Here is a 19529-nt window from a genome sequence, read left to right as displayed (position 1 = left end):
CTGCACCCCTCCACACCTAGCCTCCTCCACATGACGTACATGACGTAAGCCAGAGGACATACTTTTATCCTTGCTATGCAGAAGCTTGAATGACTTCAGCCAGCTCTGGTGACTCTCCTCAGCACTGCAGGATCCTCAATAACTACAAGTAGTAGTTGCAGGGACTAGGGCAGGCCCAAAGCCCACTTACCTGCTGGCTCTCTCATGCCACCCAGAGGATTAACTAGCAGCTGTTCTCAGCCAGTCCGTCTTTCAGAGAAGACACGGTGCTTGCCCATGCCAGTTATTGGGAAAGGCTTCCCCAAAGTTTAACAAACAAATCTGCCCCTTCAGAAAGGCACGTTAAGAGACGTTAGCTAACAGGTTGTTCTCTGGTTTGTGTCAGTGGTTGGGATTGGTTTTAGAGGACGTAGGTACATGTTAGTTTGAAAAAAAAAATAATCACAGGATGTTTCCTTGAGCCACCAAATTACTGCAACATTTGAAGGTCAGCAAACCTTCCAATCAAACACACCACATATGCAAATTTCTCCATCAGGAACACTTGATGCAAACACCTGCAGAAAGTCTAGCATTTCCTTCAGTACTATTTTCATTAGTGCTTCCCAAAAACGCTATGAAATAGGATGAGCAACTAAAATCTGACTGACTTGCACAGATTTTGATTTTCCACACATGGTGTGCTCCCCATAGCCTGAGTAGGCTCAACAATTTGTTTAGTCATGTTACATTTTGTTCAGGAAGCTAGATTTCTGTAGTTAGTGTCTTAGCAGAAGGTGCCCAGGTTTATTTGGTTAGTCCACAACCCATCATTTCTTACAGCATCACAGAATAGTTGTGGTTGGAGGGGACCTCTGGAAATCACCTAGTTCAACCCCCTGCTGCTTGAAGCAATATCAGCTAGAGCCAGTTGCCCACGGCTGTTTTCAGCTAGATTTTGAATATCTTCGTATGTGGAGATATTCCAAATGTGGAGACTTCACAACCAATCTGGGCAGCATGGTCCAGTGTTTAATCAATCTCACAGTGGAAAAAAGTTTTTGTATATGTTTAGATGCTTTTTTCCCTGTATTTTAGTTAATGTCTGCTGCCTTTTATCCTATCACTATGTAAGGTGTGCTCTGTCCCGTCATAGGTTATTCATGAATATGTATTGGTCCCAGTATTGACCCCTGGGATATACCAGAGGTTACTGCGTCTTGCTGGGCTTCATGCTGCTGATCCCAAAACTTTGAGACCAACGTTTTAGCCAGTTTTATATGCAGCTCACTGTGTAGTTACCTAGTATGTACGTCATAATTTTGTCAATTAAGTTGTTATGGGAGACAGTGATGAAAGCCTTGCTAAAATGAAGAATCGGGTAGAGCAGAGCAGGCCCCCTCTTCAGCTCCTCAATCACTTGTTATCAGTCAGTCACTAGTACATCATCAGTGATGTACTTAAAACTACCTGTATTACTTGTCCCTGCTGTGTTGTCCATCCAGTGGATATTGGGGTGGATAAAGTCCTTCCTGAGGACCATGAGCTGCACACAGTAGACTTCTTTCAGTTGTCCAAAGAAGGACTCATTTACTTTTCCTCTTCAAACAGCCTGTAGGAGACACCCACAACATTACCCTCATTGGTCTGCCTCTATTCCTAACCTGTAAATTCTCAACTGGTTTACATTCCATCCCAAGGCAGAGCTCCATGCATGCTTACTGCTGTCAGATACAGGACAATTCCACCTACTTGCTAACCCAGCCTGTCCATCCTAAAGAGCCTATATCCGCCCAAAGCAGAACTCTAGTAATAAGAGCTATCCCACACCTCCATGATCCCAATGAGATGAGAGGCCTGTGGTTGCACATAGACTTCTAATTCCTTTTATTCTCCTCTTAACCTCCATGCCAATGCATTAGGAAGCAGCTATTTTTTTCAGTTGCAAATACACGATTATCCAACATCTAAGAGCAAAAAATAGAGGCACTCAAATTTTTGATTAATTTGTAAAACTGGACTAGGAAGAAGACTGCTAAAATACTGTTAAACTGTGATATTAAGTGGAGGGATCAAGGGTAAGTACAGGAAAACAGCGCTTTTTCACACCTCTGTTACTGCATTGAAATAACCCAAGGTCAGGTGTAAACGCAGTCAAGGTCTCTTGTCATTTTAGCATCTCCTGGCTGACATTCCCATTACAGAAATTGTCATGTCTCTGCCCACTTTTATTGGCAATCTTAAAAAAAAGAGGGACTGTATCCTGGCCATTTATAGACCAAGTTTTTCCTTTTGAAGAAATGAGAAGCAGTATATTTGCAGAAGAGAGATTTATTACATTCAAGAAGCCTAAAGTATCTGGTTAATGGTGGTTGAATTCCTGGAATAAACTGACAATATTACAAACGGGACTTTATCAGCTTCTTTGCAATAAAGTCCATTTTACTGGCATGCTGTTCAAAGGTTTCTATTGCAACTCATATTTAGGAGAGTTACGTAAAACTTGATGTAGGAATGAGTGACAAAGGTTTTATTTATTTCATATTATTATCTGTTGACTTTTAAAGACCTAAGTAACAAGACAGGTTAAGCAACAAGTTAATGATTAAACTGATAAAATGAGTATCAACTATGCTAGTTTTAAAAGAGATTTAGAAAGTATGAAGTATAAAAAATACAGTTCTCTGAGTTTTAAATCAATTGAAGTACTAGAAGTTTTCTGTTCTACTGCTTATTTACAGTCTCTGATATTTATTTATTATCCTCTTTCTCAGGAAATTTATTTTTTGTGTAATATTTAATGTCAGAGGAGAAATGTATGTTTGGTAAATGTAAAGTTTAGACCAACTTTGAAACACCACAGGGTTATGCTTTGTCAAACTTTCCAGAAAGATTTAAGAACTGGTGTTTCTTCAGAGCAAACATTTTTTCAATATAGAGGGTACCATGCTACAGCAGTGACAATGTATCATATAGTCAAGGTTAGAGTTCATCACCTACTTGACTAGCAGTTCAGTCACTGATAAAATAGCAGTTCCCTCACATTTCCTAATTTTGAGTTCTTGGGACTAAATTGAAAGCAGTAAGAGCTAAGTATACCTTTCCTTGGCCCTCTCTGGAATGAATTCGATGTGGAGGACAAATAATGCAGTTCCAGGGTGTATGAACATTTTCCCTCTGATATCACATACTCAAGAGAAAAATATTTTCTGTTTTTAAACACTAATGTTGCTACATGCGGTTTTTTTTTTTCCTCTGTCAATTTTTTATTTGGCAGGATGTATGTTATTGGGTGCACATTAATGAGACACAACCTGAAATACAGAATCGTTTGCTAGTATCTGGGTAATTTCCATGCGTACAGGAAGGAATCCCTTTTGCTGTGTTCACATGAGGGTGACTTTCTGGCAGCAGAATTACATGTTGGAAGTCATCATTTTAATAACATTAGAACAGCATCAGTTTTATCTAATATTCACACTAATACTCCAGTATTTGATACCTTTGATGCTGCCACCAACTTCATAGAACCTGTGTTTATCATCATCAGACATTACAGTGGAAAGACAAGCAGAAAAAGAACAGAGCATGATTTTCGCCCCTCAGTTGCCAGCGATGTTAATTTCTCTGTCAATCAGTCACATAGACAGATTCTGTTTCCTTTGAGTAGAAATAGCAACCCCTACAAATAGGCACACATATGCTTCAGCCAAAAAAATATTTCATGTGGAAGTTTGCTGAAACTAAGGCTCAGCTGTCATCCTCAGGATAACCAGAAGAGCAGCTCCCTAGTTATTGATTGTTGGTACTGTCTTGTTTCAATTTTTCACTCAAATTAAGAAATCCAAAACTGGTACTTCATTCTCCACAGCTGGTTCTTGTGGTCTGGGGATATTTTTGCCAAGTAGTTCTGTCTGAAGCCCACTTCTCTGCTAGTTTGTGCCAAAACAAAGTTAAAACAGTTAACATCAGGGCTGAGTGCTTGGTCAATCCCTTGCTCTGAATAACTTCCTCGCCAGTGTTTCTAGAACAGTTACCTTCCTTTCGCCTTTGCCATTGCTGTAATCAGTTTCTATGACCAAGAAATACAAATATGGCTAAAATAGCCTGGTGAAATGCAGGGACTGACCACAGTGTCTTGAGTACTTATTTCACCATGGGTTAGCAGCTGAGAAAGTGTTGTATAATGTTATGATCATGGCACAACCTCTGGGTGAGCAATTCCGTTGCTTATGGGAAATATCAGTTTTGGGACAAAGTTTGTAAATTCAGAGTCCCCTGCCAGCTTAACATGATTTTGAGGAAACCTCGAGGGAACAGATAGAAACCTCTGAATTGGCTCTGTATTTGTGAGGAGACAGTTCAGAAGGAGAACAGTGACTTAATGCAGCAAGACCAGGTGAACTGCCATGCTTTGAACTGATTTTTGACCTTTTCCACACAAATTTTCTCATCCTACACACCTATTTAAAGAGGCAGTTAAAGCCTAAGATTCATGATTTTGTACGACTTGTGAGGGTTTGGCAGGAGAGATCATCAAAGACAAGAAACAGAACTGGAAAAGTTTCCCATGCATGTAATCTATCACTGTTCTCTAGATAACCTGTTTTTGTTACGCATTGTCTGTTGTGGGGTGAGATGCAACTTAAAATGTATCTGCCAAGTGAGATTTGAGATAAATGAGGGATCTACCAATGCAAATGATTCATATTTTGGGATATGACCCAATTTTGGACAAAAAGGGTATTCGATTAGGTTCTGATAAACAAAGGTTTTCTTCAAAGTAAGCCCAAATTAATACTGCCTTGAGATAAGTAACCTCTCAATTTCCTGATCTGTGTTGTTCGAATTAAATAAACTTTATACTGCATTTAATTTATTTCTTCCAAAAAGGGAAGTAATTTATTTTCAGAATGCAGTGATGTAAACTGAAGATTAGCAAAGAAAGGAAAATAATTTTCCTAATTCTAATTCTCCTGAGGTCTGTTTAACATCCCCTAAACTTTCTCTTCAACCACCACATTTTTTTTTTCCTTCAAAGCCCTTTCTCTCCTCAGTCCTGACTGTTCTTAATTTGACTGAAACCAAGAGGATAATCTAATTAATCTGGGTGCTAGTACATGGAATAAGGACCCTGTATCTACTTGTCTGCAGTCTGTATTCCTGACCCACCTCCATTTCACCTCTGCGTTTCTTACCCCCCACTATATGGGCACCACCTGTTCAGTTGCTTGCTCCTGCTTATTATGCCATTAAGTACCTTGTGCTTTCTTTGCAACTCTGTGGCTAAGGAGGTGCTTGTCCTAGGACAGCTGGGGCTATTTCACAGCTGTTTTGTTATAATGTGCCTAGGAGCTGTTCACTTAGGAGTGTGATGCAGTCATCCCACTACGATCTTCCACAATGAAGTGAGAAAGGCCCCACCAACAGAGTCATGGCTGACTGTTGGAATTAAGGTAGAAGAAATTGAAAGATAGTATCTTTCTGAATTTGACAATATCTCAGCTATGTCCAGGACCCAACGTTGTCTAATTTCTAGCCCCTAGCAGGCTTTAACAACACTGACCAGCATCACCTGGGGTCTCCCACATAGACTCAGGATGTTATTTAAGGTCAAGCCTGGGCTTTTGGTCCTGGCCTGTGATGAACTGAAGGTATGGTTGGTGCTGCCTTCTCATGTCCTGGATCACTGATGGATTTGTCCCAGGTGAACTGTAGGTATAAGCTGTAGCCTGTGTTTTATCAAATGCTGCCTCTGCTTTGTTTCCGGAGTGGACCTCAGGCTGATGCTACAGGTATTGTGTCTCCACAATAAAGAGGCTTATCTCTCTCTTCTGCTCTTGACTGATTTTTAGATGGTCTCTGCTGCTGATCTGCCTCCTTGCTTTCTCTGAACTTATTGCTATGATAGCACCCTGGTCCTACTTGGGTACTGTGGGGCTGTCCTCAGCTCCTGGGTAATCCTCCTCATGGAGTAGCCTTGCTCCTCCTTGATGGGATGGTCATGGACTTCTTGGGGCAGAATGGGACAGTTCCCCCGAGCTTCTTTCTGGGTATTTTTCTGGGGTCTGATGCCTGCTTCACAGTCATCCCTCTCAAAAAGAAATGACAGCAGTCATCTATGTGCAATGCTTCAGAGCATGGTAGGGCATTTAGAAAAATGAAAAATAGAACTGATAGTTTAAAAAGCTAACAGTGACTGGCTTGCCAAATAGCATTAGCAGAGGTTTGTCTTGCACCTCCAATGGCTCACACTATCCATTTTGTGTGATGCTTAGACTACATTTCCTCTCCCATCCTGAAAGAAATGGTTTCTTGTTGGCTACTGAACTAGCCCTTTTAAACAGCTTTCTTTTTTCTGTGGCACTAGACCCAATATAGGAAACAAGCAGAGGTTTGAAAGTTTGTCAGATGAGTTTAGTTAGTGTGAATGCTTTAGCAATTCAGAAGCCCACCTAAAAATAACATAATATTTATTTATTAATAATACTTTACTCATCACCTTTGACATTTAGTTTGAGAGACCTACTTATTAATGAAAGGACAGTGCATTCATTTACTGGAATAGATCAACATTTCATAATATTTTAATCTTTTCAAATATTTACACAAATGAAGGCTAACCCTTATTGAACTCAATCACTATCATACTGTATAACATCAAATGTCAAGAGGAAAAAAATTGGAAGAATAAAGTATATATTTACTACGAGGCCTCTAGGAGAACTTCTTATCAGCTTATGCTGTGCAAACATGTTTAACTTAAAACTGTGATTCCTCTAGGAACTTTCAAACTTGTAACCCCTAACAGGAGGGGAAAAAAAAGGCATGTAATATCAGTGCCTTAATTAAAATTTCAAATAATGTTGAGAGAATCCAATGTGGAATAACCATAACTTATTAGAAGAAAACACACTCAGACTTTCAGTTGGTCAGCTAGAAGGAAGTGGACCAGTTCTGCATGCTGAAGCTTTGCATCTGATACTGTAGCTGATTCCACATATGCTTAGCTTTCCTCTTGCACTCAGGCAGCTGTAAGATGCTATCTTGTTAATAACATATATGCGTTTGCTAGAGCATGTTGGGTAACTATTAACTGCCTGTCAAAGATTGTTCCATGGTTGTTTTACCCTTCATGACACTCCACTTCAAGTATGTGAGTGACAGAAACAGAATATTGGACTCATTAGGTCACAATATAAAATTGTTGAGCAAATTTTGCCCTGTTCAGAAACTAGATGATCAGAGAGCAACTTATAATGGAGAGGCTATGATTAATGAAAGGCTTATTTGATAAGCTAATCTAATCTTTAAAGTGGAGTTCTTCTGCTTTTGAAATGCAGCAGGAAAATCAACAGCTTACTAGAGTTAACTCACTGAAACTTTGCACCCTGTACCTTTCCAAGTTTTTAGTCAGTACAGAAGCATATTTATCTATTAAGATTGCTTGATTATCTTCATATAATAAAATTTATTGTAAGCTGGTGATAATTTTGGCCATCCTTCAAGAAATTAAAAGCCTCCTTTATTCATTAGAGCGGTGAATAGCGGTATTTCTGAGAATGCTCAAGAGTAAAAACTGGCTGGTCTGAGGAGACAGACTACACCCCAAAGTGGTGTAGATGATGTGTGTGTCCTCTTCTGTAGCAATAATAAATAAGCTGTGCTGCAGGGATGAACGAAAAGCTGCAGGTGACTACTTTTTAGTGGCAACTCTCTATAGCCAAGTCAGGAACACTTTACAAGCTATAACTGATGGTTGGTGCTGGGGCACAGTTTGGATAAGATAGTTCTCTAGGTGTTTGCTGAAAGCTGTTCACACAGGGGAAAGAGGCTTTTGTGCACAAGTACATCTCGGTCAAGACACATGTCCCTCGGCCTATCAAGAATAGACCCAAGGTTTCTCACTAGGTATGACAGGTTGTCATATGTTCAATGCTGCCGAAGCTCCAAGCAGCTGGCTTGGTGAGTAGGCAGAAAGATGTACAGCTGTTGATGAGATTTTTCTATGCAAAAAGGAGAAGGTACGGGTCATTTATGTGCTTTTTTTTTTTTTTTTAATGTGGAATAAAGCATTCATAGGGGTGTTCTTTACCCTAATGCTGAAAATGAATGCCCAACCTACCTTTTCTTCCTTTTCCCTTATCTCCTGTGCTGGTTTTTCCCATGCACACTTTTGTTGACAAACTATTTTGTTGCCAGGATTTGTCTTGCCTTTACATGGCTAGGGTCATGGAGCTACCTTGTCAGTGCAAGAGTGGGATGGCAATTATTTCACTGGAGAAGAGACAGGTTATTAGGAGGAGAAGCAAACAAGAGCTACAACACCACCTCCAATTCGTTCAGGGAGTTTGGAGTTTATGAATCAGGAGAAAAGCCTTTATTTCCAAGGCAGAAATACTGCTAACCCTGAATGATTTATAGATAGATAGACGTATGTTCCTATTTCTGCAGTAGATAATGTATTTACACTGATGTCATGGATGTATTTTAGGACACATGCTATTTGTCAGTTACAGAAATAATGTTAGCACTGTCCAGAGAAGTTTTAGGATGTCAATTTTCTGAAATTTTACAAATTACAGCATACAATGCTGTCTTTAAAAAAGGTGCACTATTTATAAGTAACTGGATTTGACACTTTTCCTTCCTCTTCTCTCCCTTGATGATGTGTAGGTAGTCTTTTGTAAGACTGCAGAAGACTGATTTGATTTGCTTTAATTCCTTCCTGTTCAATCTTCACTTGTACATCAACCTCAATAAAATGTGAACACCCAGCTTGAAGTAGTAATGTCACATGTTGTTGCTACAGGCAATATCCCCTCTTTTGATCATGTGGATCCTTTCTTTGCTTTTTCCAGTAATGTCTTGAAAATATTGATTGGTGGACCACCAAAAACCACTTTCCTTTCCTTACAAAAATAGAGGCAAGTGGCAAAAACATTTTAATGCAACAAATTCAATAGTGAATAGGGATATTAAATTCACTTTGCTTTGTGGTGAGCTCTTTGCTGTCTGGAAAACAAAGGAAAATGCTTTTTGGAGAAGAAACTTTATTGAAGGTTGGTCTTCAGGGACTTCTAAATAGCAATTTCTCTGTGCCACCAACTGTCCAGGACTAATGCTGCGGGAGGCTGAAAGCCGAAAAAGAGATGAAAGGTGTTCAGAAGAAGTCAAGAGATGGAAAACTCCATGAGAAATGATACGGCATTTGTTGGACTTCTTGGCTCAGCCTCCACTTCTTCACCTGGTAAGGGATAAATCCCATCACAGGCTTCAGGGTGACCAAAGAGAGAGAGGGTTTTGTCTTTTTTTTCGGCATATATTTCCTTGGCACCACTGGAATGGACATTTATTGGAAAGTGACAGATGGGTTGTTGGCTTGGAATTGTGGGGACCATGTAGGTAGGGTAGGGTTATCTTGGAAGAATCCTCGTGTTTGAAAGTATTTTGTCTGTTTTGCTAAACATGAATTTGTAAACCAGAAATCTCAGTGCTTACAACAGTGATGGCTTTCAGAGAGTCAGAAATGAGGACTGAAGGAGCCTTTGTCTGAAATGTACTTACATAGCCAGTGCCTGTTGGAATGAACTGTAGGCATAAATCCCTGAAAACAGTACCACTTGGGAGTGCTGGTGTCCAGACAGTCTTATGGAATCTTTCTCCCACTGATCTCTTCAGAAACCTGTCATACCATGTGTGTTTGGCTGATTACCATGTGAATTTTCAAGGGATAGAATACATGAAAGACCTTTCATTATTCCCATTTTGAAGAGAAGGATGGAGTTTGTTTCCTTTGTATAAGCTTGAGGATGAATATGCTCTTCTGTTTGTTTGTTTGCTTTTTCTCTTAAACTGAGGGAAAGCAAATTAATTTTACTCTTGGTAATTTCAGGGCCAGCAGCTGTCACTTTTCTCCTAGAGAGATCTGTGTTTGCCCAGTGCCTCTCTCTTCTGAAGTAGAAGGTACAGCTTGTGTCTCTGTATATTCACTCTTGTTCAGACAGTGCAAATATGTAGAGAAGGATAGAGAGCATATACCATGTGGCAGGTATGAACCTGCTTACCATGAGTGATGCCGCCAACTGTCCCCTCTGGCTGAAATTTGCCTCATCAACCCATCCCCACACTGCAAATGTTTAGCAATGCAAAACAGGTAATTATTGCCCTTACTGTGTAGGTGGAATGTGGAAACAGAACAGCCTGGATTCATTGCACTTTATGTGAAAATACAGGGTAAGTGAGGATGTAGTGGTTCAAGGTCCCCTTTCTGTCAGTGGCAAGAGATCCGCATTTTCAGATGTGATTCACCATCTGCAGGTACCAGCTTCTTTCTCATGTGTATAAAAGGTTTGCAGGTCTACTAGGTTTAAAGTTAAGGGCTTCAGTTCATGCTTAAATGTTTATGGGATGAGCTCCAATCAAAATGATGCTGTTCGTTAGAGTATGACAGATCCAGAAACTGAACTTTAACATACCCGAAACCCTGTGACACTGTAATTTGTAGCCTATTCTGCCTCTTCAGCATTCAGTGTAATGCTCAGTTCCCCTAAAAAGTGTAAATAACAGAAATACTTAAAAGTCAAATATATGTCTTGGAATGACATCTGTGCTCCTCAGATAGGAAAGACAAGGAGGCTGAGTGTCATAAAAATGTACATGTGCAAGAAAAGTGTTAGAGTCAGTAAGAAGGTACTGTCACCTCACTATTTGAGCCAACTTCCCTCCTGCACTCAGCCAGAGTATTAATGGGCATCTCAAGCTTCTGTGCTGATGGACAAGCTGGGATTCACAATGTTTTAATACAGCCTGTGTTTAGAGAGTTTCGCAAAGAAAGAATTGTTAATGAGTAATCTTTGTCCATTAGGGCACTGAGCCAAAGAGCCCAGGCTTTGATTCATTCTGTTATCACTACAGGCTTCTGCTAAACCTAAAAAAGAAAGAAAAACAAACCAAAACAAAAATTTCCTCTGTGAGAGTCATTAGGATACTGAACTGAGCGCAGAGCTGTCTTACATCCTGCTATCCGCAGTCTACCAGAAAAGAACAGTAAGTAATAATTCCTTAAACTGATAGCTCATGCTGTTGGGTAGAATAAAAGCAATTTTCTGACCTGAACTATTAGTGAATGTTAATGATTTTTTTTTTTTTACAAGAGAAAAACCCCAAAACATTTTTAATGCTAGTACTTTATGGAAGAAGAATAATATAAGAAGTCATTTCATCTACAAAATTAGTGCAACAGCAAGAATTCCCCTTGGGAAAAAATCTTAAGGTCATGAAAAATACTGACAGTGCTGGAATTTTCTTTAGAAAGCTGGCTTCCGTGTATCACTAGTAAAGAAAGTGTAACTTTGATACTGAGTCTTTCCTGCAATAACATGATCTAGTTAATTATGTGCATCAGCTTAAAAATTGTACTGGTTTGTTACTGGTTTTGTACTTTTAGGAACAAAAGCTGTTGTAAACATGATTAATGGGAGAATTGTCATTGAGGCTTCTGGTAGAATTTTCAGTTCTACTTTGACTGACTTAAAGATATTTATTTGCATTTCAGAATTGAGCTGTAAAAATATCCTGTTTTTTTTTCCTGTCTCTTTGCTGCTCTGACTTTAAATGTCATATAGAAAATCTAAACCAGTAAATTTTAAACAAACACAGTAGCACCAGTCCTGCCTCTGGTTCTCAGACTTGCTCATTTTGTTGCTTGTATTTTGCATCAGCTGCGGTGCCGTGCATGCCAGGATGATCTGGCAGCAGAAGGCTAGAAACAAGGGGCACAAATCTTCTTGATACTTTCATGTCTCTTTGATAATACTTTAGAACAAACAAGCGAGCAAATAAAAATGCCTCTTAGATAAGTGAGGCACTGCATTAAATTTTCTTATAGAAGGCTATGAGGCCAGATCAAAAGCCTGTGAACTAGGTGGAAATCCTGCCATTGATGTTAACAGTGTTTGGATCAGGCCATAGATAGATTAATGATGTCACTGAAATTTCTCTTTGAGCAGTCGGCAGTGAGATATGTAAAGAATAGGATGATATTATGGGGCAGAAGGAGAGAAATGTACCTCACTAATATTTGTGACAAATTTTGCCAGTGCTTTGATGCATCTTCCTTCACTGAGTAATTAAAATAGATTCAGTCATTCTTTTGAATGTAAATGCAATTAAAATATCATGGAGCTTTTCCAATGATCAAATATTTTTATTTTATCTGAAATTGTGGGGCTACAATGCTTTTGTATTTCAGTTAATTTTAACTTTAACTGTGTGATTTAGAGGTTTGGCTTTGCTCAGGCAGAAGACAGGGGAAGCTTCATTATTGATCGTAACTGGGTCAGAGGCAATCCACTGGCAGGAGTCCACAAAAAATCTGAGACCTACACCCACATGCATTGTGCACACATATATATTTGTATACTCCCATGAACATATATCCTGTAAGAAAGCTAAATATATATGCATGCGTTCATGTACATATGGTGAAAAAACAAGCCACATATATAATATACTTCTCAATTTTCTCAGTTAAACATAGGATGCATGCATTGATTGACTGTTCTGAAGTATGCTAAAGGACACATTTAATAATAAAGTATGTAATTCATAGCTCTTAATACACAGCTGATTTGGGATATATTTTACTTCATACATATTAGTCTCTATTTTGTTTTGCTGTATATTTTCAGCCTATGAAAATATTCTCAAAATGTGGTGGAGAAAATAAGTTTATTAACAAGTTAAAATATTTTTTTTGTGGAAAAAAAAAGCTATGTAACTTACCCTATGCCTTTTAATTTCTCAAGAGGGGAGATTACTTTGGGGAACGATATTGATTTCTTGTGAACCTATTGCCTTTATTTCACTTTTTACCTATCTGATACGTGTTTTTGTTACACCTCAGGATGGAGTATCAGTCAAGTTGTCTAGGGTAGTCTAGATTCATATTGATAGCAGTAGATAAAACATACACTTCATACAAGGAAGCAAGCATGAGGAAGAAATACCTATGAATGTTTAGTCATACCAAAGGTGTGTGAATATCAAGGAGCATTCCACTATCATGTGATATTGGTGAATGAAGATATCTGAATTGAGAGAGGGGTTGCTGGTCCCAGCTCATGTAGGTTAACTTACTCCATAAGTGAGATTACATAGTTTCATGTTATCAGCTGAAAAAAATGTCTCAGACCCTATAACATTGTAAGGAATACCTCTGCCAAGAGGTTCTGTGCACAGGTGCTGCACATGGCACCCTTCATTACCCGGCCATGTTGCTACCAGTTTGGGTGCTTGTGTATGTCTGCTGGATGTGACAGTCCCACTGGCCAGATCAATGCTTCTGCTCCATGGGAGTTGCAGCTTGCTGGGACCACAGTTGTTTAACTGGGAGGATTAGGCTGAGAAGATGCTGATGATGGGGTGTGTGCTGTGGAACAGGCTCTTTTAAAGTAGAGTCCACCCCTGGGTCTATGGTGCCTTGTGACAATGACATATGGTGACCTATTTCCCAGGACTGAGCAATGTGTTGAATAAGGGGTGCTTATATGCTCTATATTGTGTACCTGGTGTAAGTCTGAAAGCTGGAAATCAGTAGCTGCTGCTTTTAAATGCTGGTAAAATTAATTGGATAGATTAATTGGATAAGCCTAATGTAGGATAGATGGCTCACAGCAGGCAGGATTCAGAGACAAAGCAAAGCAAAATGTTAATTAGAATTTAATGAAGAGTTTGATGTCCTGGTACATCTATAGTTCAAAAGCTACATGTAATAGAAAACATATTTCTAGCCTTTTTAATGGTGATCATGTTTTGTGCCTTGCAGAAATCCCCAGAAGACAGAATTCGTTTCTTCCATGAAATCCAGTAAATGGTCTACATCAGCTGAATATATTAAAGAAAATGAAGTATTAAAAAAGGTGGGAACTGTAAAATAATCCTGAATATTTGACTCCATCATGATCAAAATTAATGTTGCAGGAGGCATAGAGTCACAGAACATGTAATGTCCTAGCATACTGGGAGGTTATGACAAATACATACTCAAGTTTCTTGCTGTAAACAAGGCAGTATTAATAGCACAAGGAATTTCTTCTGTGTGCATGTAAAGTATAATAGATTCTAAGATGTCTATCTTGAGGTTAAAGAGTCACATTATCTAATGACATGCTAAAACATGGAATAGCATCAAAGAAACAAGAAAGAAGTTTATAGACATTTCAAAGACTGTAAAAACACAGACACTTTATTAGCATTTAAAAATATAGCTTGCTTGTTTTCTCCTTTATTTGCACAACAGGCTAGACAGATGTAGGATATGTCCTACAAGCTAAGAAGCTATGCATTGAAAGTCTGACTGTATAGTGACAGTCTAACAAAATACTTTAAAATGGATATCATCTTGGGACAATCTTTAAAGCATTTTGATATAACAATATTCCCTAGGAAAATAAGTTCTAGGCTTTGTGTGAACCTACAGAAATTCACAGCCCCAAAGCTGACATATTAGCTGTTGGCAGTGTTAGCTTCCCATACAGGGCCTGAGGAAGAAACATGAGAAATGTTAGTAATGTTAGAACATAAACTTCAATTCTGGCTGCATGGAGAGTTAATCCTGCAAGGAAATCCCATGGGCTGTAAGAAAGCTATTGAAGAGCTTGGAGAGTTGAGATGGCCCCTCTCTTCTGGTCTTTATCAAGAAAATGCAGGGAATCATGCAGGAGCCCTCATTTTGATGGTTTTATTACGAGTGTCCTGACTGCACTGCTCTCTCATCACAGAACCCTTCTCACAGGCACAGTTCATGAGAAAACTGGCTGTCAGGAGTTGTAAAGCCTTTGCAGCCATGTGGGCAGCCCCACCTCCTGATTCCAGCAGATTACTTCCCCAGCCAATGTGATGGTGAGGTAGTAAAATGGTTGGAAGTAAATGTGGGTCTACTGGGGTGGCTCAGCTGGTTGCCAACCCACAGCCCAAGATATATGGAGACTTTTGCTGTTGCAAAACTGTATTTCTCTGCTAGATTTGCAACTGTGTGTTTACATGTTATTTACCACAAGAACCCTATCTGGTCTCTGATACAAGTAGCTTTTGACATTTCCGAGTAAACTGTTTAAATTATCTGTGGGCAGATATTTAAACTGCATCTGTCTAATTAGAGGGCCTTTGTTTATGTTAAGAAATAACTTAATGAATCCTTACAGGCAAATCTGAATATAATTACACAGTGTGCTTGCCACTCTTACAAGATACTTCCCAGTCTGCTCAGCACTGGGGCCTCTTGCTGCATTCACATTTTTGTCAGATGACTTCATTTCTGCTTGAGAAACATGCTGAGACCTCATTGGGAAGCAGACTGGACTATAACTCTCAAACACCTTAAGTGAATGGAAACACAGTCCCAGGACCAGTCCCACTGGGAATAAAAGTGAATAAAGAATTACAACTTAAATGAAGCAAAACAGATTAACCGTCAACTTTGTGCAGAATCCTCTTGGTGTCTGCATAAACCCTTGAGTTGTTTCCTTTCTGGACCTGTATGTTCTCCTGTTGCTGATGGTCCTGCCTCAGTGCAGTCTTGAGTTACCTTATCCCACCTACACGAGCCAGATGTGGGCAAGGGAACCTCATGCACACCTTTGTCTTGGATGGAGTGCTGCTCTAGTTATAGCCTCTGCTTGAGTAGGAGGCATTAGCAGGTCTTTTGTCTCTTATTTAATAGCCAAGTGGAATGAAGACCTGGGTACAGTGCCACTGTCAGCTTCAGGCAATGGAAGCTGCTCCATCTGACAGGATAGGAAAGTACACTAGTGAGAGGACACAAGCATCTCCCATCTCTCCCGAAGAAAGGGTTACACAGCTGCTTGAGACCATAAAGGGAGTGAGTGGGATTTGCGGGTTGTAAGACCAAGGCTTTGCTTTCTTTTTTGCCACTATTTATCTTGTTTGAGCAGTAATTACAGAAGGAAAGATAAAGAGCCAGTCTCTGGAAATTAAACTCAAGTTTCTTGGCATGATTCTTCTGACCTAACCATAAGCTTACGCTTTTTCAGAAAGGGCATTCAAAATATAATGCAAACAACTGGTATTCTCTGAAAGGGGCACTATGCCCTCAAGCAGGTCAGGCTTGTGCTTCAGTCTGAATATTTGGATAAGGTTGAGCATAAACTGACAGTTTTGAAAGAACAGCAGAAGGATGGAAAATAAAATACACCACAGCAAGAAAACAAAGTAGACACAGCATTTTATTTAAGGGTTAAATTAGGTATTATAACTTAAAGCCAATGTTTATTACAGCAAATATTGAAGCAACCTTCTTAATACTGCCATAAAATAGGTACATGAAAATTATTTATCTTTCTTTAGATATTCTTTTTTCTTTATATATTTCAGGGTCTCCTTTCAACCTATTTCTTAATTAGTATAATCATCCTGAAGAATAAATGGGATCTGAAATGAATTTAATAGGACATCACCAGCTATCCACTGCTGATGGATTTGCTATTGCTGAAGGTCCTCATTTGTTTGGTAAGTCACTGAACTGGTTAAAATAGCAACTTATCCACTACTCAGAAACCTAGCAGAAAATGCACTGAAACCTCAAGTCAAGGGTGTGTGGTTGACATGTGCCAGCCTTCTTGAATCTTCAATACCTATGGAAGGAATAACAAATAAAGGGTCTGTGGTGTTAATGCAATCCTGCACACTATTGCAGTCATCACTGCTTATGACAGACCTTGTAGGTTGTTTTTGTAATGCTATTCCAATACCTGAAACCATTCAACAAGGACAGACCTTTGTATGTAGGCTGGATGCTACCTTCATGTTATTCATTTACATCAAGCTGAACAGATATATTTTCAGTTAACTTGTAATAAAATTATACTGCAATGTATTTGCATTGCCATATTCTGCAAGTTTAACCTAAATAATTAAAACCATTGTCTTATTGAGACTATTAAAAACTTATGCTATTAACTTCAATGCCCAAGAAAATTTATAATGAAGGCTAGAAAATTATCATTGCTCCAGTTCCACTGAATTTTTCAAGGCTAAGCATAGATTTGTGAAAGAATGAAGAATTCTTGGTCAATATTTTATAAACATGAGGAAGCTGTCTTCTGTTATATGTGCTTCTAAAGAAAAAAAACCCCAAAAAACAACAAATAATTTTCTAGCCTTTCTTTTGGCAACAGAGGGGGACCTTCACTGAGAAACATGTTACTTTTAGGGCCTCACACAAAATATAGACCTTTGCCTGAAAGCTGCAACACTTTGGGGGTTTCTAGTCCAAATAAAACCAGAATTCTGTCTTTTTGAGTGCTGGAAAAATAGAAAACGTGTCAGAGCAATGAAACTAAAATAAGAATAGTGGCTTGGGTATGGATGGTCTCTGACACACCCAGCCACTCTTACTGCAGAGCTTTTAGAAGTCAGGAGCAACCAAATCAGACCACTTCTAGTGTCCTGGCCCTATACAGCTGAACTGAAACACTATCACTAATGGTAAGCAAATGCCATTGCATTACTGTGTTATTGGTTTGGTTGTTTTTTTTTTTCCCTAAATGGTTTTGGTTTTGGTGGGAGAAGTGTTTTTGCAGTTGTCAAAAAAAGTACACGTAAATAGCTAAAATGTTTACTTGCTGTTAAATCTAACCTCAGGCCATGATACATAAGGAAGAAAATGATTATCAAATCTAGGGTGCCAAACTTCATATCCAGTCATGTCCTTGAAATTCCTGCATAACTGAACTTTAGATTTTTGTCAAGGAGGTTTTCCCCCTGATGTCTTCTTTTTCACTATTTATCTTATTATTTTTGAAGAGTAATGATCAGGTAGCTTCAAAATTCAAGGAAGCATGTTAATGTAAACTACTTCCCCTCCATGCTGAAATCTTACTCAGAAACTGTGAGGTCTTCAGAAAAGGGATTGTGTCTCCCATTATAGGTGTTCAGAGTTTAGCACATGGAGATTTAATTCAAACTGACATTTCTGTAACAGAAATAATGTATTAAGAGGTTGAATCAGGGGACCCACTAGGAAAGAGACTTAGAACTCCTGCTGTGTTTCACTTAAGCTGACTTCTGTTTTGTATAGCCACTGGGTCCTATTTTGCAGGATGTCACTAAAGTCTCAGAAGCAAACTCTATAAATTTGGTGTCTTTAGCTTTTATAGCTGGAAAACATCAGAAATATCAGAAATAATAGGCAACTGATTACACAGAGGAATTTACTCATTGTAAAAATATTACTAATTCTTCAGAATGCTTGTAGGAAATGGTTTTGCCTCTCAATTTTATGCTTGTACACTACTTACAACTTTTGACATTCAGTTTTGGCAGGTAGAGACTTTGAACCCAAGGAAACAGGAAGAAAGTTTTTCTTTTAAATGACCCTTAGAATATACATTTCTCCCAGGATTTCGCACATATTACAGATCTGATGCAATACAAGTGTGAAATTCCTGGCTGGTTTTATACAAAACAGTCTTCTTTTTTCAAAGATGCATACTCATATTCTGTAAAAAACTTTGGAGATATCTTTTCATTATGCTTTATCCAACCTGCAGGGAGAGTGTTCTTAGAACTTCAAAAACAAGCCTAAGTGCATCTCCAAACATTAGCACCACGTCCAGATCTTTCAAAAGAAATGTCAATTGTAAATTTCTTGTGCTGTGAGCCTCATCACCATGGTAATTCCAGTGTTATTCTATGTACTCACCCTCGAGATTTCTGTTTGTGTCAGGTTTCAGAAGACTTTAGAGGAAAAAAAGCTTTTCTACCTTTCAGTAGTTGCAAATTGTATGTTGCTATTTTAGCAGTATAAATCTAAGGTGAAGTATCTCTTCATGTCTTTGGAGTTGGTGTGTTTTAACTGTAGTTTTTCCCTTCTGCAACTCTGAGACGCTTCAAAAAGGGCTTAAAATGCAAATGAAGAAGAATCTTAATCCTAGCAGAAGTGAGGGTCTTTCCCTTCCACCCTGTCTTTCTGGAAAACAGCTTCTATTTTCCAACCTCACTACTCAGATGATTTAGAAACATCCTAGATCTCTTTACAGAAAACATCTTTTTGATGAAATGGCCAAAACTGGATACATGAAATGATACATCCTTTACAGCATCTGCGTGGAAGATAAACTGTTTCTTCCTTTCATCTCTTGTTTTCTCAGTGAGGGAAAGTGAGACTTGATGGCAAGAAATCCTGGAAGTGCATGGGACCTGTCCTGTTAAGATACTTCTCTTCCTCAGTCAAACCCTGCTTTTATTTCACAAGCCCCACTGAGCTGAACAGGGCTAGCTATGTGAAGACTGATCCAATTTCATATCCTGAACTAAGAGGAAGTTATATACCTACCAATCTGCATTTTTGAACCCATATAATTTTGAACTGAAATCCTATTCTCCTTCAAAATCTTTGGAAGCTTTGTAGCTCACTGTAGAGCCATTAATTTAGTTTATCCTGTGGATACATCTACCATGATAAACATAGACTGACGTGAGCTCCTCTGCTTTGCTCCAAATTGACCGGCCACAAGCTGTGACCCCGA

General features: G+C 38.9%; 1 protein-coding gene across 1 annotated transcript in view; it reads left to right on the top strand.

Moving 5' to 3' along the window:
• Positions 1-10229: 10229 nt before the first annotated feature.
• The window catches only part of NR1H4 (nuclear receptor subfamily 1 group H member 4), a 39592-nt gene continuing 30292 nt past the window's right edge, over positions 10230-19529 (top strand). The window contains exons 1-3 of the mRNA XM_005144341.3: positions 10230-10299; positions 10897-11028; positions 16375-16509. Coding sequence (XP_005144398.1) covers positions 16425-16509 — 85 coding nt within the window. The 5' untranslated portion in view covers positions 10230-10299; positions 10897-11028; positions 16375-16424. The remainder of the gene's footprint in view (positions 10300-10896; positions 11029-16374; positions 16510-19529) is intronic.

The sequence above is a fragment of the Melopsittacus undulatus genome, chromosome 5 (assembly GCF_012275295.1).
Source record: "Melopsittacus undulatus isolate bMelUnd1 chromosome 5, bMelUnd1.mat.Z, whole genome shotgun sequence".
Classification (NCBI taxonomy): domain Eukaryota; kingdom Metazoa; phylum Chordata; class Aves; order Psittaciformes; family Psittaculidae; genus Melopsittacus; species Melopsittacus undulatus.
The sequence above is the reverse complement of the archived record's forward strand: the minus strand, read 5'-3'. Positions and strand labels throughout refer to the sequence as shown.